The 22,538-nt window shown below is 44.5% G+C and overlaps 1 protein-coding gene across 4 annotated transcripts; it reads right to left on the bottom strand.

The window, feature by feature from the left end:
• Window positions 1-10,431: 10,431 nt before the first annotated feature.
• LOC121270233 (zinc finger protein 501-like) lies at window positions 10,432-22,367 on the bottom strand. 4 transcript variants are annotated; one of them, XM_041175552.1, is made up of 4 exons: window positions 22,272-22,367; window positions 13,331-13,824; window positions 12,331-12,384; window positions 10,432-11,882 (listed from the first exon to the last, which is right to left on the bottom strand). In XM_041175552.1, the coding sequence occupies exon 4, from the start codon at window positions 11,778-11,780 to the stop codon at window positions 10,542-10,544; it is 1,239 nt and encodes a 412-aa protein (XP_041031486.1). In that variant the 5' UTR covers window positions 11,781-11,882; window positions 12,331-12,384; window positions 13,331-13,824; window positions 22,272-22,367; the 3' UTR covers window positions 10,432-10,541. The 4 variants fall into 4 exon arrangements, with proteins under 4 accessions (XP_041031486.1, XP_041031485.1, XP_041031487.1 ...); XM_041175551.1 differs by lacking the exon at window positions 22,272-22,367 and adding an exon at window positions 21,103-21,288; XM_041175553.1 differs by lacking the exon at window positions 22,272-22,367 and adding an exon at window positions 21,103-21,288 and having other exon boundaries at window positions 13,631-13,824.
• Between the last annotated feature and the right edge of the window lie 171 nt (window positions 22,368-22,538).

Below are 22,538 nucleotides of genomic sequence, written 5' to 3'. Positions count from 1 at the left end.
GCGCGGTCATCTCTGCCTTTGTCAGCAGGAGAGAATGTTGTGCATTTCTATCCTGGACTGACAGGGATGGATTTTGGAAACTCCTTTTACAGGGGATTAAATGGGAAAAGATTTCAGGTATCAGTGTGATTGGAATAGCACCGAGATATTCAAAATCCTGGTCAGATCACATCTGGAGAACTATATGAGAGTTCTGGACACCACAGCTTAAAAGGACATGCTATGTAGGCCTCGGAGGAAGTGCAGATTTACCTTAATGACATAAAAGCAAAACATTGGGGATGCTAAATTTGGAATGAAAATAGAAATTCTCGAAAAACTGGGCAAGTCTGGCAGCATACGTGGTGAGAGAAACAGAGTTAACGTTTTGAATCCAATATGAATGTTATCCAGTTCCAGCATTTTGTGTTTCATTTACCTTACCTGAACCTGGACTCCAAGGGTTAAATTAGGATGAGTTACATAATCAGTTATTACGGCACAGAAAGGCCATTCCTCCCATCAAGTCCATGTTGGCTCTCTACAGAGAAATCCAGTCAGCCTCATTTTCCCTTCTCTATACTTAAACCCGACACGTTTATTTCCCTCAAGTGTGTGTCTCGGTTCCTTTCTAAAATCATTGATGAGCTCTGCTTCCACCACTCTCATTGGTAGCGAGTGCTGAGTATTCCCACTCACTGTGAAAAAAGTATTCTCCCCGACATCTCCCTTTTATCCCTTGCCAAAAACTTAAATGTGCTCCCTAATCCTTGTATCGTCACCTAATGGAAACAGCTTTTCCCTTGAACATTTCATCTAAATCTGTCAAAATCTTGTGCACCTCTATCAAATCTCCCTTCAGCTCCTTGGTCCAAGGAGAAACCCAGCTTCTCCAAACTAACCTTGTAGCTAAATTCCATTTTTCCTGGAACCATTCTGGTAAATCTACCGTGCATCCTCTCATTGAGCCTCATATCCTCCTTAAGGTGTGGTGAACAGAAACAAGAAATTTCTTCTGACCTAACCAGAGCTTTATAAAGGTTCAGCATATTTTCCCTACTTTTGTATTCAATGTCTTTATTTATGAAGCCCAAAATCCCATATATTTTCCTAACTGCTCTCTCAGTCTGGCCTGCCACCTTCAAAGATCTGTATATGTGAACTCCCAGATCTCTCTGTCCCTGCACACTCTTTAGAACCTTGAAGTGTATATTGCCTCTCCCTATTCCTTCTATCAGAATTCATCACCTCATTGTGAGTTCTGAAGAAGAATTGTATTGGACTTAAAATGTTAACTCTGTTTCTCTCTCCACAGATTCTGCCAGACCTGAGTTTTTCCAGCACTTTCTCTTTTTACCTCATTTGAAGATTAAATTCCCTGGAATTTAGAAGATTAAGAAGCGATTTGATCAAAGCTTTCAAGATGTTAATTGGAACTGGTAGGGTAGATAGAGAGAAATGACTCCCACTGTTGGGGAATCTAGGACGTAGGGGGCGTAGTTTGAAAGTTAGTGTCAGATTTTTCAGGAGTGAATTTGGAAACACTTCTCCATGTAAGCTCGGTAGAAATTAGGAGCTCTACTCATCAAATGGCAGTTCATGCCAGGTCAATGTTAATTTTAAACCTGACACTGATGAATCATTGCTAACCAAAGGTATTAAGGGACATAGGGCAAAGTGTCACCGATCAGCCATCATCTCATTTCATGGTGGAACAGGCTCGAAGAGCTAAATGGCCAAACCTTCGAATCGTAGAAACTTACAGCACAGAAGGAGACCATTCAACCCTTTGTGCTTGTGCTGTCTCTTTGAAAGTGCAGTCATGTTTAGACCAACACACCCACTTTCTGTTTGTAACCATGTGAGTTCCTCATTCCCAAATCCCTGTCAACTTCCTTTTAAAATTCCTTATAGGATCAGATTCCAGCACCTTTTCAGGTCGAGAGTTCCAGATCCTGACAACCCTCTGTCAGTGTAGAAACTGCTGAATCCGATATTGAGTCTGGAAGGTTGTTAAGTGCCAGATTGAAAGATGAGCTGCTGTTCCTCGACCTCCCATTGGAACAGTTCAGGAGGCCAAGGACAGAGAGGTCAGAGTGGGAGTGGGGCAGAGAATTAAAATGACAAGTGACCAGAAGCTCAGGGTCAAGCTCACAGACTGAGCGGAGGTTTTTCCACAAAGTAATCATTCAATCTATGTTTGATCTTCTCAATACAGAGCAGACCACAAGGTCAGCACCGAATACAGAAACTAACTTGCAAGAAGTACAAGTAAATCACTGTTTGGTTTCATGGTTCAAAATCTTGGGAACAGCCTGAAGAAAGATTCTTTATTTGAAGAGTAAATATTGCAAAGTCAAGCAAACTGATCATCAGAATATTAAATTCTGAATATTAAATTCTATTCCTGTTATAAGGATTTTTAATATCAATAGAAATGAACCCCATGTGTCCGAATGAACATGGTTCAGTCCTGGATGTGATTAATCCAGCAGAGTCCAAGCCCTGCAGTCACTGGTGATCCAGCTGGTGTTTCAGCAGTTCAGATGATCAATTAAATTACTTCTCACACACGGAGAAGGTGAACGGTCTCTGCCCAGTGTGAACTCAGTGTTGTCTGTATTGGACATGATGGCTTTCCCATGTACCAGCTGCCCTTGTCTTTCTGGTTGGTGGGTTTTGTTGGTTTGGGAAATTCTGTTAAAATTCTGCTTGAGGTGCAGATGGATGAAGTCTCTCTCTCTGTCTCTCACTCTCTCCTACCATAAAAGTCAGAGGCTTGCGTAGGCCCAGACTAGGTGGCAGGTTCCCTTCCCTGAAGGACATTAGTGAAGCTGTTGGATTTTTAGGACAATCCAATACTTTGATGGTCACTTTTTCTTGTTTTAAATTCATTTTACAGGATATCGGAAAGGGAGGATTTGGAAGTGGGAATCTCAAACCAAGCTTCAGATCAAGGCCTGACAGAGACACTCAAATCATCAGGATCTGAATACCATTGGATTTTGAATATGGAAGGAAAAAGCACCGTTCACAGTGAGGAGAAACTGTACACGTGTTCTGTGTGTGGACGAAGATTCAGCCAATCACCTGGCCTTTCGAAACACAAGTGCAGTCACAACCGGGTGAATCATTGGAAATGTGGGGACTGTGGGAAGGGATTTAATTAACCGTCTGAGCTGGAAATTCATCGGCGCAGTCACACCAGGGAGAGGCCATTCACCTGTCCCGACTGTGGGAAGGGATTCACTTGCTCATCTACCCTGCTGACACACCAGCGAGTTCACACTGGAGAGAGACCATTCACCTGCTCTGAGTGTGGGAAGAGATTCACTCAGTCAACCATCCTTCTGAAACATCAGCGAGTTCACACTGGGGAGAGACTTTTTAAATGCCCAGACTGCAGGAAGTATTATAAAAGTTCTGGGGAAGTAATGCGCCATCAACGTGTTCACACTGATGAGAGACCATTCAGGTGCTCTCACTGTGGGTCAGCGTTCAGGCAATCATCCGAACTCACTGTCCATCAGCGCATTCACGCTGGAGAGAGACCGTTCACTTGCTCCGAGTGTGGGAAAGTATTCATTCAGTCATCCCACCTGCTGACACACCATCTAGTTCACACTGGGGAGAGGCCATTCACCTGCTCCAAGTGTGGGAAGGGATTCACGTGTTCATCTCACCTGCTGATACACCAGCGCAGTCACACTGGTGAGCAGCCATTCACCTGCTCTGAATGTGGGAAGAGATTCACTCAGTCATCTGCCCTGCTGAAACATCAACAAGTTCACAATGGGGAGAAGTTGTTCACTTGCTCTGAGTGTGGGAAGGGTTTCACTCAGTCATCCAACCTGCTGACACACTGGCGGGTTCTCAACAGGGAGAAGCCATTCACCTGCTCTGAGTGTGGGAAGGGATTCACTCAGTCATCCACGCTGCTGAGACACCAACAAGTTCACAAGTAACTAGAGTGATGGAATTTTGCAATTGAATCATGTTCATTGGAGTCTGTTTCTGCTGATGTTAATGAATTCCAGCCCAGTTATAGAACATAAGAAATAGGAACAGGAGTAGACCATTCAGCCCCTTGAGCCTGCTCCGCCATTCAATAAGATCATGGCTGATCTTCTTGTGTTTCGATTTCCACATTCCCATCTAACCCTGATAACCTTTGATTCCCACATTTGATTCCCATATTATGGATAAAAGTCAAATAAATCAGCTTTGTGTAAAACACGCAATGTGTTGAGTCTTTTAAATGTTTCTAACACAAGTTAGTTTATTTTGAAGGGCTCTCCCACTCCCCCATCTCCTCAATTCTCACCTCTAACAACAAGTGTGAGGAACTCGTGGTGTTTTTCTGTCACTAAGATTGAGCCAGTCCGATCAGCTGCCTCTGCTGCTTCCCTCCCTTCCAATAACCCACTGGGACAAACTGTCTCTTACGTTCTCCTGTCCTGGGCCTGAACTCACAACTTTCTCTAGTTTCCCTGCAACCTCCCCTCAGGCAGGTTTCCTTTGGCCTCTCCAGGTTGGATGATTAGACAATCAGTTGAAGCCTCGTCCACAGCCAAAGCACAGAGCCCAGAGTGAGACTTGGGTGGGGTGAGGTGTAAGAGTTGTGGGAGCTAGGGAGGGGCAGAGGACAGTTAAGAGTTGTGAGAATGCAGGGGGTTGAGTTATTTGAGCTGGGGAGGGGGGTGTGGAGCAGTCATTTTTTCAATGGTCTTTACAATGGAGGCAGTGATGGGGCCTCAGACCTCACTCTCTGGACACGTGAATAATCACAAGAAAAGAAACACTTGTAATGGAGCCTCGAACCCGATGGCAGGACTGTCCCAGCTGTGTCTCCACTCCACAGCTGCTATTGCTGCCCCAGAGGACATGACAGCAACTCCTCAGCCTGCAACCTCACCAGGGATCATGACCCACAGTTTGGGAATCCCTGCTGTAAGATCTTGTCAACATTTTTTGTTTGAGTTTTCTGTCTGCAAATCCTCTCCCTCTCCTATCCTGCAAAAGGAAAGCTTGGACAGGCTAGGCTTGTATCTTCTGGAGTTTAGAAGAGTAAGAGGCAACTTGATGGAAACATATAAGATCCTGAGGAGTCTTGACAGGGTTGTTGTGGAGAGGATGTTTCCTCTTGTGGGAGAATCTAGAACTAGGGGTCACAGTTTAAAAATAAGGGGTCGCCCATTGAAGACAGAGATGGAAAGATTATGAAGAGAAAAATCGAGTCTTTTGGAACTCTCTTCCTCAAAAGGCAGTGGAAGCAGAGTATTTGAATATTTTAAGGCAGAGGTAGATTAATTCTTGGTAAACAAGAGAGTGAAAGGTTATTAGGGTAGGTGGGAATGTGGAGATGAGGTTACAATCAGATCAGCCATGATCTTATTGAATGGTGGAGTAGGCTTGAGCGGCAAAGTGGCCTCACTCCTGCTCCTAATTTGTATGTTTGTCCAACAAGTGTGAGGAGCTCATGGAGCTTCTTTGTCACGAAGATTGAGACAATCTGATCAGCTGCCTCTGCTGCTTCCCTCCTTCCGCTAACCCACTGGGCTGAACTGCCTCTAATTTTCATCCTTGCCTGAGACCTGAACTCACGTCCTTCATTAGTTTTTCTCCCATCTCCCCTCCTGCCCTCTCAGGGCTCATCTTCTCCATAAATCCCACCTCCTGCTCCATTGACCCTATTCCCACTAAACTGCTGATCATCCAACTTCCCCATGTTCACGGACTTTATTAATGCTTCTCTCTCTCAGGTACTGTCCCTCTCTCCTTCAAATTTGCCATCGTCAGCCCTTCCTCAAAAAACAAACCCTTGACTCCCCCGTCCTTTCACTGACCCACCTGCAGTCTCTCTTTCCTCTCCAATGTCCTTGAACCAAAGTCCCAAATCCATGCCCACCTTTCCTGGACATCCATGTTTGAATCCCTCCAATCAGGTTTCTGCCCCTGTCACAGTGCTGAATCAGCTCTTATCAAAGTCACAAATGACATCCTATGTGACTGTGACAAAGATAAACTTTCCCTTCTTGACTTGTCTGCAGCCTTTGACAAGGTCGACCACATCATTCTGCTCCATCACCTCTCCACTGTTGTCCAGCTGGGAGGGGCTGCTCTCTCCTGACTCAGGCTGTGGGTCAATCCCACTCCTTCACTCTAATTCTACCAGATAATGCATCTCACAACAAGAAATCATCTTTCATGACTTTATTAGTAATTTTCAATGTTTGGAAAGAATCATATTTTCCAATTGTGTCCAGTGGTTAGTTCAGTCAGAGCGTCCTTCTTCCCAGGTCTGTTCCAACAAGCTGTGTTTATCTGAGTTACATTTATACAGACTCACTCACTCAGTAGGTGATCAGATCTCACTGAACTATGACACAAGCTGTGTCTGTCTGAGTTACATTGATACAGACTCACTCACTCGGTAAGTGATCGGGTCTGACTGAGATACAACAACAACTTATATTTATATTGAGCTTTTAACATAATAAAATGTCCCAAGGAGTTTCACAGGAGCATAAGGACATATTAGGTCAGATGACCAAAGCTTTTTCAAAGAGGTTGGTTATAAGGAGTGTCTTAAAAGAGGAAAGTGAAGTAGAATGGTGGAGAGGTTTAGGGAGGAAATTCCAGAGCTTAGGGTCCAGGCAACTGAAGGCACGACCATCAATGGTGGAGAGATAAAAATCGGGACTGAGGGACATCGGGTATTGGTGCTCCATGTATGTGGGCCTTATAGCCCAGACTCAAGGCCCAAATCTGAACTTTGCAACATCGTTTGACCATCCCTAGTCTCAGAGAAAAGCAATTCCCTGCATGAACAGCTTGTAAGATCTTTGTTTATTGATACCATAAGAAGTTAGGACCTGTTGAGTCCTCCTGTGTACTCGATGGGGATTGACTTTGAAGCATTTTCTTGTGCTTGTAATGAGATCATTCCAACCTTTTTTTTCTGGCATAATAAAGTTATTTTTCTTGTTAATAAATATGTTATTCTTTGTGTTAAAAGTTAATCAGCAGACTTGTATGAATTTGTTCAGCAACTTGCCTCCATGGTTTCTGAAAAAGAAGTAAGGATCTATCAAGCCAGCTTTCACTCTGGGATCTGACTTGTCCAGTACTAACATCAGCTGGGATCATAACAAAACATAAACTGTTTCTCTTGCTCCACAGATGTTGCCAGACCTGCTGAGCTTTTCCAGCAGTTCCGTCTTTATTTTTAATTACTAATGTTTCTTTTATCAAGGGGTTTCCCTACGAAGTCAACGCTACATGAAAAATGGAGCGGTCTGAGATAATTGAGATAAGAAATAGATAAATAACAGATGGGCAGTACTGAAGGTGAGTAAGTCAACTTGTGCAGATGGAATGCATTCCTAGTTGCTGAGGGAAGGAAGGGTAAATACTGGGGAGGCAATTCGTCACAAGTTTCCAAAACACCTTATATATCCGGGCGAACATAGAGGATTGGAAGACTATAAATATTAGACCCTTGCACAAAAAGGGGAGATGGATAAACCTAGTAATTAATGCTGGTCAGTTTAACGCTGGTGATGGAGAAGCTTTAAGAAACAAAAATCCAGGAAAACATTAACATCCATGTTACCAATTATAGACTGAAAAAGGAGAGCAAATCATTTTTAACTAACTGGCCTGACTTTTTTTGTTCGTGGGTTAACATAGAGAGTGGGATGAGCAGAGTGCAGTAGATGTTGTGAATTGGGACTTGCAAAATGCAATTGGTAAAATTGGAGGTCATGGGATAAAGGCAGAAAATGGTCAGCAGCAGCAAGATACAAAATTGGCTCAGGGTTACAAATGAGGGAGTTGTGGTGAATGGCTGTTCTTCATACTGGAGGGAGGTATAAAGTGGTTGTCCACAGGGTTCATTAAGGCTTGCAATTGAGGGTACAGGGCACAATTTTGAAATTTTCAGCTGACAAAACTTGAAAGTGTAGATAAATCAATGAAGAAAATAAAATAAAATTTTAACAGGACACAGACACAGCTGGGGGAATGGGCAGACTCATGATGGATGACATTCAGTGCAGCTAAGTGTGAGGTGATACATTTTGTCACGAAGAATGAGAAGGCACAATACATACCCACTTCAGGCGAGACAGGGAAGGAGGTAAAAGAGGAGGGGGTATGGAAATCAGGCAGAAGAACTTGATATATTTAAAGAACTTAGCATAGAAAGGGAGGAGGTTCTGAGTGGTCTGGCATGCTGAAATGTAGATAAATCTCCAGGCCCGAAAGAAAGGTATCCCAGGCTAATGAGCGAGGCAAGGGAGGAGATAGCAGGGGTTCTGGCAATAATTTTCAACACCTCTGGCCACAGGAGAGGTGCCAAAGGACTGGAGGACAGCCAATGTGTTATCGTTATTCAAAAAGGGAGGAAGGGATAAACCAGAGAACTACAGGCCAGTCAGTCTAACCTCAGTGGTGGGGAAACGATTGGAAGCAATTCTGAGGGACAGAATTAATCCACACTTGGAGAGGCAGGGATTAATCAAGAACAGTCAGCATGGTTTTGTGAAGGGGAGGTCATGTCTGACCAATGATTGAATTTTTTGAAGAGGTGACCACGTGTGTAGATGAGGGCAAAGCATTTGACGTAGTCTACTTGGACTTCAGCAAGGCAATTGATAAGGTCCCGCATGGGAGACTGATAACAAAGGTAAGAGCCTATGGGATCCAAGGCAATTTGGCAAATTGGATCCAGAATTAGCTGAGTGGCAGGAAGCAGAGGGTGATAGTTAAGAGGTGTTTTTGTGCCTGGATACCTGTGTCCAGTAGAGTTCCACAGGGATCGATGTTGGGTCCGTTGCTGCTTGTATATATAAACGATTTACACTCGAATGAAGGAGGGTTGATCAGTAAGTTCGCGGGTGACATGAAAATTGGTGTGGTGGTAAATAGTGAGGAGGATAGCCTTAGATTACAGGAGGATATAGATGGGCTGATCAGTGGCAAATGGAATTTAATCCAGATAAGTGTGAGGTGTTGCAATTGCGCAGGACAAACAAGGCACAGAAATACACGATGAACGGTAGGACCCTGGGAAGTACCGAGGATCAGAGGGACCTTGGTGTGCATGTCCACCGGTCCCTTTAGGTAGCGGGACAGGTAGATAAATTGGTTAAGAAGGTATAAGGGATACTTGCCTTTATTAGCCGAGGCATAGAATATAAGAGCAGGGAGGTTATGCTGGAACTGTATAAAACACTGGTTAGGCCACAGCTAGAGAACTGCATACAGTTCTGGAATCCACATTATAGGAAGGATGTGATTGCATTAGAAAGAGTGCAGAGGAGATTTACCAGGATGTTGCCTGGGCTGGAGAGTTTTAGTTATGAGGAGAGATTGGATAGACTGGGGTTATTTTCACAGGAGCAGAGGAGATTGAAGGGGGACATGATTGAGGTGTATAAGATTACGAGGGGCATAGTTAAGGTAGACAGGAAGGAACTTTTCGCCTTGGTGAAGGGATCAATAACCATGGGGCATAGAGTTAAGGTCAGGGGCAGGAGGTTTGGAGGGAATGTGAGGAAGAATTTTTTCACCCAGAGGGTGATGGGAATCTGGAACTCACTGCCTGAAAGGGTGATAGAGGCAGAAACCCTTTAAGAAGTATTTGGATGTGCACTTGCGATGCCATGACATACGAGGCTATGGGCTTAGTGCTGGAAAATGGGATGAGAATAGTTTGTTTGACCGGCGCAGACTCAATGGGCCAAAGGACCTTTTTCTGTGCTGTAGACCCCAAAGACTCTATGACATAAGAAATAGGACAATTTTAAGGGGACGTTTATGCAGAAATATTTGAAGATGGCAGGACAGGTTAAGAAAGCAGCTAATAAAGCATATGGGATTCTCGGCTTTATATATAAGAGACATTGAAAACAAAAGCCAGGAAATTATGCTGAACCGATGTAATTCACTAGTTCAGCACCAGCTGCAGTATTGTGTCCTATTCGGAGTGCCACACTTTAGGGAGGATGTGAAGGCTTTGGAGAGGGTATAAAAGAGACTTACTTGTATGATTGCAAGTTGATGGATCACCACCGGTCTATGGATAGTCTGGAGAAGCTGGTGATGTTTTCCTTGGAACAGAGCTGTCCAAGAGGAAGTTTGAGAGGAGTCTCTTGGACAAGATGAGCTTAGACAGGGCATTACGGGAGCTGGGAGAGAAACTGGAGAAAGATGAAAGTTCAGGGCTCAGACAAGGAGAAACTTTAGAGATAGTTTGGTTCAGTGGGATGGTGGAAGGGAGGGTCATGGCAGGGTCAACTGATTTGGTAGTCTCAATCTTAGTGATAAAGAAGTTCATGATCTCCTTGCACTTGTTGGAGGTGAGGATGGAGGAGGCAGAGGAGAGGGAGAGCACTTCAAAAGGAGCTAACTTGTGTTAGACATATTAAAAAGATTTGCCACAATGTGTTTGACATAAAGCTAATTTATCCATAATATTAACACCCATAACTAGGCTGGAGTTTGTTAATATCAGCAGAAAAAGGACTCCACTGAATGTGGTTGTGTCCTGGATGTGATTAACAGCAAAATCCATCTCCTGGAGTCACTTGTGAACTTGCTGGTGTCTCATCAGGGTGGATGGCTGAGTGAATCCTTTCCCACACACGATCAAGGTGAACGGCCTCTCCCCAGTGTGAACTTGCTGGTGTGTCATGAGGTGGGATATCCCCGGGTCTTTTATAGCACTTCCCACAGTCTGGGCATTTAAATTGTCTGTCCTCACTGTGAACTTGCTGATGTGTCAGTAGAGTGTTTGACTGAGTGAATCCCTTCCCACATGCAGTACAGGTGAATGGTCTCTCCCCAGTGTGAGTTCGCTGGTGTTTTGTGAGTTGAGATGATTGCTTGAACCCAGTCCCACAGTGAGAGCACCTGAATGGTCTCTCATCAGTGTGAACACGTTGATGAAGCATCAGTTCCCCAGAACTTTTATAGCACTTCCCACAGTCTGGGCATTTAAAAGGTCTCTCCTCAGTGTGAACTTGCTGGTGTCTCAGCAGGGTGGATGACTGAGTGAATCTCTTCCCGCACTCCGTGCAAGTGAATGGCCTCTCCCCAGTGTGAATTCGTTGGTGTTCAGTGAGGCCAGATGATCTCCTGAACCCAGTCCCACAGTGAGAGCACCTGAATGGTCTCTCATCAGTGTGAACACGTTGATGGTGCATCAGTTCTCCTGAACTTTTATAGCACTTCCCACAGTCCAGGCATTCAAAAGGTCTCTCCTCAGTGTGAACACGTTGATGAGACATCAGTTCGCTGGAACTTTTATAGCACTTCCCGCAATCTAGGCATTTAAAAGGTCTCTCGTCAGTGTGAACACGTTGATGACGCATCAGTTCCCCAGAACTTTTATAACACTTCTCACAATCTGAGCATTTAAAAGGTCTCTCATCAGTGTGAACACGTTGATGGGACATCAAATCGCTGGAACCTTTATAGCACTTCCCGCAGTCTGGGCATTTAAAAGGTCTCTCCTCAGTGTGAACCCGCTGGTGTCTCAGCAGGTGGGATGACTGGGTGAAGCCCTTCCCACATATAGAGCAGGTGAACGGCCTCTCCCCAGTATGGCTGCGTCGATGAGTTTCCAGCTCCGATGGGTGATTGAATCCCTTCCCACAGTCCCCACACTTACATGGTTTCTCCCCACTGTGACTGCGTTTGTGCTTCGACAGGCCAGATGATCGGCTGAAGCCTCGTCCACAGACAGAACACGTGTACAATTTCTCTCCACTGAGAACGGTGCCTTTTCCTTCCATCTGCAAGAGTCTATGCTATTCAGATTACGATAAATTGGGCGACTCCATCAGATCCTAATGTTGGTTTGAGTTTCTTGACAACAATCCTCCCTTTCTAAACCCCTGTGAAATTGTGAAAGAGAGTTAATGTTTTAGGATGTGCAGATTGAATTACAGGGAAGAAAAATGGAGCATCATTTGACCGTCATTATCAGCTCAGAAGCAGAAAAGAAATGATTTCTGGTGCAGGAAAAATAATTTGTCAGCATGGGAAGATAAAGCTGGTAAATCAGCAGTGAATAGCCAGGGGATGGCAGTAGAAATTTCATCCGGACACAGTTTGTGGAAATAACAGTAAAATATCAGGCATGGTTAAATTACACCCATTATTGGAGGCAGACGAAGTTAGACAGTGACAGAGAGGTGACTGGGGAGGGCAAAGGTGAAACAGAGCAATAGATGGACATTGATTCAGATCCACAGTAAAGGAGCCACACTAGCCCCAGCGATATGGAACCACAGCACATCACGAAAAGCTCTAAATTGTGGATGAATACTCAATAATACTCACTTCAGAAACAATTTCACTGTTTTCATATTTAAAATCTCTTGCTGGAGACGGCAGCTGGAAAGATATCAGAAACACTGGAGTCAGATGAAATTCTAGCAGCTTTCAAATCTTCTAACCCCCTGTAGGAGATCTCAAACATCATAACCGTCAGTCAATGATATAAATTCAAAAGAGATGGAACATTTTGAGTTTACAGCATGTAAACCTGAGAAAAGAGTTGTCAAAAGACATCGGTGAGTCCAGCATAAAAATTCGAGAGGATTAGAATATAAAAGCAGGGATGTGCTGCTGAGGCTTTATAAGGCTCTGGTCAGACCACATTTAGAATATTGTGAGTAATTTTGGGCCCCGTATCTCAGGAAGGATGTTCTGGCCCTGGAGACGGTCCACAGGAGGTTCACGAGAATGATCCCAGGAATGAAAGGCTTAACATATGAGGAACGTTTGAGGACTCTGGGTCTATACTCGATGGAGTTTAGAAGGATGAGGGGGGATCTGATTGAAACTTACAGAGTACTGAAAGGCCAGGATAGAGTGGACGTGGGGAAGATGTTTCCATTAGTAGGAGAGACTAGGACCCGAGGGCACAGCCTCAGAGTAAAGGGAAGACCTTTTAGAACAGAGCTGAGGAGAAGCTTCTTTAGCCAGAGAGTGGTGAATCTACGGAATTCATTGCCACAGAAGGGTGTGGAGGCCAGGTCATTGATTGTATTCAAGACCAAGATAGATAGGTTCTTGCTTGGTAAGAGGATCAAAGGTTACGGGGAGAATGGGTTTGAGAAACTTATCAGCCAAGATTGAATGGCAGAGCAGACTCGATGGGCCGAATGGCCTAATTTCTGCTCCTATGTCTTACGGTCTTATGGGCTAAGATAAAAGCAAAATACTGCGGATGCTGGAAATTTGAAACAAAAACAAAAATTGCTGGAAAAACACAGCAGTTCTGACAGCATCTGTGGAGTGAGAAACAGAGATAACGTTTCGAGTTCAGATGACTCACCTTCAGAATGCTCTGTCAGATCTGCTGAGTTTTTCCATCAGTTTTTGTTTCTGTTTCAGCATCAAAACTCTCCTGGTCCCTGAAGCCCCGCCCACTCTTGTGCGTCACCAGAATGGCCACACATGCGCTCTGCACCTCGCTGAACTAAGATGGCGGCATTAACCTGGGACGGTTTCCGGGGAAAAGTCCAAAGCTACAAAGGCGGGAGCTTTAGGTTCTTATTCGGGGCTTGCGGCCTACGCAAGGTGTTTCTGAAGACTCCGCTTCTTCTCCTCCCCACCAATCGGCTCCGTTCCCTACCTTAGACCCGGCCGCGTTCACCTGATTCCAAACAACGAATTCCAAACCGTCTGAAGCACGACGCTGATCAGTGACACTGCGCATGCTCCAGAGACAGGGCAATGCGCCTGCGCACTAGGCTCCTGCAGGGTGAATAGGGCACTTTCAGTTTCGCATGGAACTTTGGGTAAAAACAGCGGCATCGAAACTCCAAACTGGAATAGAAAATAATTGTTATTCACTTGAGATACTGAACAAAAGGAGGCCAAACTCCCTGCTTTGCCATGCCACATTTCCCGAAGTGATTTAAACCACTGCTGTCCTGTGGGAATACACTGAGTTATCAACATTGTTTCTCCACTCACCCCTCCCCTGAAGGAGTTGACTCTGGCTGGGTTCAATTCCACAGTCACTGGTTTTTCTCTGATAGTTTATAATCACTGCTTTACAGAATGAAACAGCACAGGTGGAAATCATTTGGCCCATCATGCCTGTGCTGGTTCTTTTGGAAGATCTATCCAATCAATTCCACAGCCCTGCTGGCAGAGACAGAACAATGAATATCTGCTGTAGTAATGCAAGGATTAATTTAACATGTTTTCCTCTGTGTGTTTCTCAGACACACTCACCCCTGTGGAAAGATCGATTGCCCGGTGTATTAAGCAGATATTAAGGGTTCACTGTTAGTTAAGCACACAGAATACCTGGTCGAGCTTAATTCAATAATTCTACACTCCCCACACACCACAGTGACATTATAAGTAAAGGGCCAAGTTAAGGGAGTATCCCCAGTGTGATAGAGCGGATGAATTTTGGAGTACAGTCATAAAGCAGTATTAACACTCTAAAACCACAAAATTACCAATTGGTTGGTGTGTTTCAGTATGAAAGAATCCCAGATTATTGGAGAAAATTCTGAAGGAGGGAATCTATCTCCACCTCGAGAGGCAAGTTTTGATCAGTGATAATCAGCATGGCTTTGTCAGAGGGAGATCACGCCTAACAAATTTGATTGAATTTTTTGAGGTGACCAGGTGTGTATATGAGGGTAGTGTAGTTCATGTAGTTTACATGGATCTCAGCAAAGCCTTTGACAAGGTCCCACGTGGGAGACTTATAAAGAAGGCAAATGCACATGGGATATAGGGTAATTTGATAAGGTGGATTCAAAATTGACTTAGTTGTAGGAGACAGAGTGTGATGACAGAAGGATGCTTTAGTGACTGGAAGCCAGTGTCCACAGGGATCTTTGCTAGGTCCCCTATAATTCATCATTTATATAAACGACATAGATGACTATGTGGGAGGTGGGATTAGTAAGTTTGCGGATGGCACAAAGATTGGCCGGGTGGTTAACAGTGAGGTTGAGTGTCTTGGGCGACAGGAAGATAGAGATAAGATGGTCAAATAGGCAGATAAGTGGCAGATGGACTTTAACCCTGAAAAGCGTGAGGTGATAAACTTTGGAAGGAGTAATTTGACAAGGAAGTATTCAATGAATGGCATGACACTAGGAAGTTCTGAGGAACAAAGGGACCTTGGCGTGTGTGTCCATAGATCTCTGAAGGCGGAGGGGCATGTTAGTGGGGTGGTGAAAAAGGCATATGGGACACTTGACTTTATCAATCGAGGCATAGATTACAAAAGTAGGGTGGTTATGTTGGAGTTGTATAGAACCTTGGTGAGGCCACAGCTGGAGTACTGTATGCAGTTCTGGTCACTACATTATATGAAGGTTATGATTGCACTGGTGGGGATGCAGAGGAGATTCACCCAGGGGGTTGCCTGGGATGAAATATTTAAGTTACGAGGAGAGGTTGGATAGACTTGGGTTGTTTTTGTTGGAGCAGAGAAGACGGAGGGGCGACCTGATCGAGGTGTACAAGATTAATGGGGGACATGGACGGGATGGATAGGGAGCTGCTGTTCCCCTTAGTGGAAGGGTCAGTCACGAGGGGACAAAAAGTTCAAGGTGAGGGGCAGGAAATTTAGGGGGGATCTGAGGAAAAACATTTTACCCAGAGGGTGGTGACGGTCTGGAATGCACTGCCTGGGAGGGTGGTGGAGGAGGGTTGCCTCACATCCTTTAAAAAATACCTGTATGAGCACTTGGCATGTCATAACATTCAAGGATATGGGCCAAGTGCTGGTAAATGGGATTAGGTAGGTAGGTCATGTATTTCTCACATTTCGGTGCAGACTCGATGGGCTGAAGGGCCTCTTCTGCATTGTGTGATTATGTGACGATTGAAGTGAGAGGCTGTATCCACTGGACCTGTTAAAGCCACATCACTGTTAAAGTCATTGGGGTTTATGTGGACTGTATCAGAATGGTGCTGTGTCTTTGTTTCCCCATGAGAGCTGTAACATCCTTATGAAATACCCACCACAATATTTAGCCCAGAAATTTGAGGTAATTGTGATCACAGACCTTCAAACCGTTGCAGACAGAATCTCCAACTATTCCGAAAGATCTTTTGGTTGTAATTCCCTCAGTGAAAACCAACCTCTCTGGCAAAACACAGCTTCTCTATAGTAGAAAGGAAGCCACTCACCCTCCAATTCAAACTCCACAGGAGTTAGTGAAGAGGGTGATGGTAATAACCAAGCAGACTGATTCAGCAGGAAAGCTGCTTCAGAGGGGATTCCATGGGATCTACCCAAAACTCCATCATTGGCACCAGTATGACAGACTCCAGTTAAGGCTGATTTAAAAACTTGTCAGGACCATGACCTGATGTGACTCTGGTCAAAGAGGCTGTACACCATAGGAAAGTCTTCCCCTCATCCCTCGCAGCAAGTAATGATTTACCCAGCCTATATCATAAGGTTTTCTATCACATGGCTGGCTCTAATTTGATTTGAATCACATCTCAATGCCTTAGAATTTTGTTTATGGGTAAAATTAGGGGAGTGTTTCTATGTTTCAAGTCCTTGATTTATTACATAATTACTAATGGTGGCTGAGGATGCACCATGATGTCCTCACCACCCGAATCTGCGTCTCATCTGTGTCCAAATTAAGCCAGCTTCTGCCAACTGAAAGGTCCCATTAACAAGTCCCATCTTAATGCTGTCCCTGGGAAACATTGCAGATTGATTATACAGTCCCACAACCAACAGTAAAAGGAGATGACTGGTATATTCTGGTAGTTAGAGATATGTTTACCTGATGGATTGAAGCTTTCACTGACTGTAAAATTGATGCAGTCACTACAGTTGAAATCTTGTGGGAACAGATCTTAATCAGATGGGACTTTCTGAAAAGGATAGAGGGTGGTAATGGTTCTCATTTCACTGCAGATGTAATGCAGCAGCTCTTTCATCTTGTGGGTGTGGGACAACATTTCAACATCCCCAACCACCCAGTGTCCAGTGGAATGGTTGAGAGCATTAATCACTCTGTAGAAACAACACCGAAAAAGCTATCATGAAGGGAGCTGATGATCTAGTCAAGCCCAATGACTGGGTCACCGTTTTGCCTTTTGCCTGGACTCTTGCCTGACATCATAATGACCATTCACTCCACCCCTGTTCACTCCCCTGGTCACCGACCATTTCAGCTCATGACAGGTCTGCAAATCCAGATTGTGAGTCCCCCCCACCGGGGTCCCACTCCCCACTACTACTCGACAGACTCACAGTTTCTCCAGAACCTCCCTGCTAGAGGCAGTGGAGAAGATGGTGCTGCCCATCTCAAAACTCCAGGGAGAACCACCTCAGCCGTTACATTAACTGTTCAGTGGGAGATAAATTCATGTTAAAAACATTACTAATATGGGGTGGGGCTGGGAAACCAATTGGGAAGGTCTACGTTATGTTCTGAACAATTGGGAGAATCAAATCTTATATTCAGTAATTTGAAACAAGGAAAGGAAACACAATATCTATACTGCCAAGGAGATCAGTGTAAACAGTGCAAAATGAAAAATCAGATAACCAGATATAAAATAAATGCTTTGTTTGATTTTATCCAACAGGAAAAAGATGTCAAAAAAGCAAAATAGTACAGATGCCGGAAATCTGAAACAAAAAACAGAGCATGCTGGAAAAACTCAGCAGGTCTGACTGCATCTGTGGGGAGAGAAACAGAGTTAACATTTAGAGTTTGTATGACTCTTTCAGAGCTAAAGGGAAGTAGAACTGTGATTAAATGTGTACTGTTTAAAGGGGGGGGGGGGGGGGGGGGGGGGGGGTGGAGCAGGTGAAGCTGAATAAAAGGACAAGATGTGGATGGTCATCATGCCCCTGGACTATGTCCAGACTGAAGAGTTATTCCTGCCATATGATCCTCCCCCCAGATTGTGGTGCATTGTGATGTCCTGAGGTTGTGAACAGCGTTATATCAATGCAATATAAAAACAAAAAAACTGCGGATGCTGGAAATCCAAAACAAAAACAAAAACAGAATTACCTGGAAAAACTCAGCAGGTCTGGCAGCATCGGCGGAGAAGAAAAGAGTTGACGTTTCGAGTCCTCATGACCGTTCGACAGAACTGATGAAAGGTCATGAGGACTCGAAACGTCAACTCTTTTCTTCTCCACCGATGCTGCCAGACCTGCTGAGTTTTTCCAGGTAATTCTGTTTTTGTTTTTGTTTTATATTAATGCAAGTATTTTTGCCAAGTTGCTGACAACGCGCACTCTCCTGATGTTGATGTCTGAAGATTTTGATTTTTGCCCCATATACCCAAACCCAGGTCATTTCTCTGTACTGGAGAGAGCAATGGTGCAAACACTGACCCTGGGGGACACCAGTGTTTACATCCCTCCAGTATGAAGAACATCTATTAACCACTGCTCTGTTTTCTGTCCTTTCCCAAATTCCTACCCATGCTGCCCCACTCCCTTTAATACCATGAGCTTTAACTTTATGAAAAAGCCTCCTGTCCGGCTCCTTATCAAACACCTTCTGACAATCCATCCACACAACATCCACTGGATTTTCTTGCTCACTGCACTGTGTTATTCCCTCAGATAATTCCCGCTGTTTGTCCTGAATGAATCCATCTCATTAACAAATGTTGAGATTCAGGGACAGACTCTCCCACTCAGCCCTCAAGCCCCTTTCCCTTACTCCTGTTGGTCTGAAGCTCACCACAGACCCCAGGGTTGGGTCCATGGTGAAACTGATGGTCCTGAGCTGCTTTTAGAAGATAAACAGCAATCCAACTCATCAGTTACAATATTTAATAGAACAAAATTGATCAAAGATTCTGATAAAATATTCTCCAAAGTTTTCTAACATGGCGCTGAGATTGTTCATGATGATAAGAACAAAAAAACTGCGGATGCTGGAAATACAAAACAAAAACAGAATTACCTGGAAAAACTCAGCAGGTCTGGCAGCATCGGCGGAGAAGAAAAGAGTTGACGTTTCGAGTCCTCATGACCCTTCGACAGAACTTGCGTTCGAGTCCTTCTTGGACTCGAACGCAAGTTCTGTCGAAGGGTCATGAGGACTCGAAACGTCAACTCTTTTCTTCTCCGCCGATGCTGCCAGACCTGCTGAGTTTTTCCAGGTAATTCTGTTTTTGTTTTGTTCATGATGATTTCATCATGGTCACCATTACCTGGTGTAGCCTGGGTTTATTTTATACCCGTTCCTGCCCATCACTATCCCTGAGGCACTTTACCGCCACCCAGAATCCCCATCCTATTGGAGAAAACTCAGTCACTGACCTGAGATTAGGGCTTTTAATGGTGGTTCTAACAACCCAGCATGCACCAAGAGGCAGAATCAACCCTATCTCATAAACACCAGAGCCCAAAATAAAACAGAGAACATTATCCCCCAGACCCGAATATAAAACAATGAACACTATCCCCAGACACGAATATAAAACAATGAAAATTATCCCCCAGACCTGAATATAAAACAGTGAACATTATCCCCCAGACCTGGATATAAAATAGTGAACATTATCCCCCAGACCTGAATATAAAACAGTGAACATTATCCCCCAGACCCGAATATAAAACAGTGAACATTATCCCGCAGGTCTGGGAGCTGCCCTGAGACTGTGACATTCCAATATTCCAGATGAGCTCATTCCAGGAACCAGATTTAAGGACCTGATTATTGGAGACCAGGGACACCTTCTTCAAACTTGCCTCATGTGAGGAACTGCACCAATGAGGTTCAGGAATGATACAACCAGAGTCACATGACAAGTGTGTCATCGAGCAAAGCATCACAATGTTGAAGATGTGTTTCAGATGTCTGGATAGGTCTGGAGGTGATCTTCAGTACTCGGCAGCCAGGGACTCCAGAATAATAGTGATGTGCTGCACCCTCACAACATTGCATAGCAGAGGAGGAGGAGGAGGAAGGGACAGACTCAGTTAGTGGGAGATGAGGCAGCCTGTCAGGTACTGCCTGGGAGTGGCGGGTGAGGCCGGTTAAAGGGTCAGAAGTGAGAACGCTTTGAGTGGAGTTCCCACCTGCAGGTCTCCTTTCTCCATCATCTCTCTCCTAGACCAGCCTCACATCATTTCTCCCACTCTGCTACAGACCAGCTGGTATCATCCTGGTCAATATTCTCTGCACCCTCCAGTGTCTCTATATCCTTTTCATAATATGGTGGCCAGAACCATACGCAGTACTCTAAGTGTGGTCTTACCAAGGCTTGATACAGATTCAGCTTAACTTCCGTACATTTCAATTCTATCTCTCTAGAAATAAATCCTATTGCTTGCTTTGCTGTTTTATGGCCTTGCTAACCTGGGGCACTGCTTTTATTGTTTGGGGTATTTGCACTCTGAGATCCCTTTGTTCCTCTGCTCCACCCAGCCTCACACCTTTTCCTATCACGGATGTGAAGCTGACTGGTCTATAATTCCCTGGGCATATTCTGTCCACCATTTTAAATATAGGAGTTACATTAGCTACTTGCCAGTCTTCAAGCACTACATCTTTTTAATGAATGATTAAATCTGTGTAGTGAGGCTTCTGCTATCTCTTTCCTAGATTTAAAAAAAATGTGGTTGCAATCCATTCAGATCTGATACCTTATTCTCTTTGAGTTTGATTTGTTTCTTTAATACAGCCCCTTTCTGGACTTTAAATTGACTTATCTCATGACTCATCTCATCATTCAATGTCACATCTCCCTGTTCTATCTCCCTGGTAAATACTGAAACACAATAATTATTGAATATTTCTGTCATCTCTCTATCGTTCCCTGTGGTATTATCCTGCCTAATCCCTTAATGATCCTATTCCCATTCCAGCCTTCCAATTTACTGATGTTGTCAACATCCTTCCACCTACATAAGATGGTGGACGTGCAGCAAATCAAACTGTTGGGGATGGGGGAGCTTCATATGGTTCATTTTTACTGATGGCTGAAGAGACCAATCTGTGAGAGGCAGGTTCTGCCACAGGTGGCACATATGAAATGGTTCTCAGGTGCGGTTGTGGGTTGTTGTTTTCAGTGTTGGCACCTGTTGCCAAGCCGCTGTAATGACCGTCCTCCATCCTGTGAACATACCCGAGCCAGTGAAGTCACCTCTGCTTGATGACAGCCAGCATACTTGGGAGATTTGTCTTTGAGAGGACTGCCGCATTCCTGATTCTGTCCCTGAGACGCCCAGGATGTGCCGCAAACAGCGAAGGTGAAAGTTGTTGAGCTTCCTTTCCTGATCACTGTAAATCGTCCATGTTTCACAGGCAGATAACAAGGTGCTGAGGTCACAGGCCTCCTAAACCAGCATCTTGGTGCTGAGAGGCAGCTTGATGTTATTCCATGGACAATTCGTGAGTCGGCCAGAAGTGGAGCTGCTTTCCCTACGCGTGTATCAAGTTCTGCATTGAGAAACAGATTGTCTGTCACTGTGGACCCAAGGTCATAGATTTCACTGACCACTTCCAGCGGGGTGTTATTTAGTGTGATATTTAGGTTGGAGATGTGACACCATGTCCCCAAACCACAGTTTTCTTGATGTTTACAGTAAGGGAGAACAAGTTACAGACATGGGAGAGACAGTGCATGAGTTTTTGTAGCTGAGTTTCTGTGTGATTCACAAGCACGACATCATCAGCGTAGAGGAGGTCTCTGATCGAGACAGGCTATATTTTTGTCTTCACTTTCAGTCTGGACAGATTGTAGAGTTTGCCATCTGACTGAGTATGCAGGGAAACTCCTTCCATATCTGCAGGGAAGGCCAAGGTCAGGAACGTGGAGAAGAAAATACCAAACAAATTGAGGGCTAAGACACAGCCCTGTTTCACTCCATTCTTCACCCTGAAACTGTCAGAAGTGAAGTCAAACTGTACAGTACAGGGTGTGTTGTTATGAAAGGAGTGGATGAGACTGAGGAGCTTTGATGGACAAGGCTGTTGCTGCAATCTCCTCCATCGCCTTTGTTTCTGTGTATGGTGATGACTGTATCCTCAGCACCTTGTTGTCTGGATGATTGGGTCCACAGTGACAGACAATCTGTTTCTCAATGCGGAACTTGATACACGCGTAGGGAAAGCAATTCCACTTCTGGCCGACTCACGAATCGTCCATGGAATAACATCAAGCTGCCTCCCAGCACCAAGATGCTGGTTTATGAGGCCTGTGTCCTCAGCACCTTGTTGTCTGTCTGTGAAACATGGATGATTTACAGCTATCAGGAAAGGAGTGTCACACATGACCTATGGAATGGATCCTACCTTCCAACAGAGAAGAAAGAAATCATGGAAGATGTCGCAGTAAACGGGAGTTGCTGTGCTTGAGAATTTTGGCTGGAATTCCATCCTTGTCGGGTGTCCTTTGGTTTCTCCAACTCAACCATGACAGGAAGGTGCAGGAAATAGTTAAATGGAGATTGAGAGGTGTCCGTCTTATGAGAGTTCCTTGATAATTTAATTTCAGAATGAAGCTGACACTGTGTCTAATGTGCAAGAAAGTCAGAATTGTCAGCAAGGATTAATCAGCGT

This window comes from Carcharodon carcharias, chromosome 27 (genome assembly GCF_017639515.1).
Source record: "Carcharodon carcharias isolate sCarCar2 chromosome 27, sCarCar2.pri, whole genome shotgun sequence".
Lineage (NCBI taxonomy): Eukaryota > Metazoa > Chordata > Chondrichthyes > Lamniformes > Lamnidae > Carcharodon > Carcharodon carcharias.
Note: the sequence above shows the minus strand (reverse complement) of the source record. Positions and strands in the feature narration are given on the sequence as shown.

Bases quoted from the DNA above. Each gene is read 5' to 3' on its own strand.
- LOC121270233 (XM_041175552.1), bottom strand. From the start codon at position 11,780: ATGGAAGGAAAAGGCACCGTTCTCAGTGGAGAGAAATTGTACACGTGT.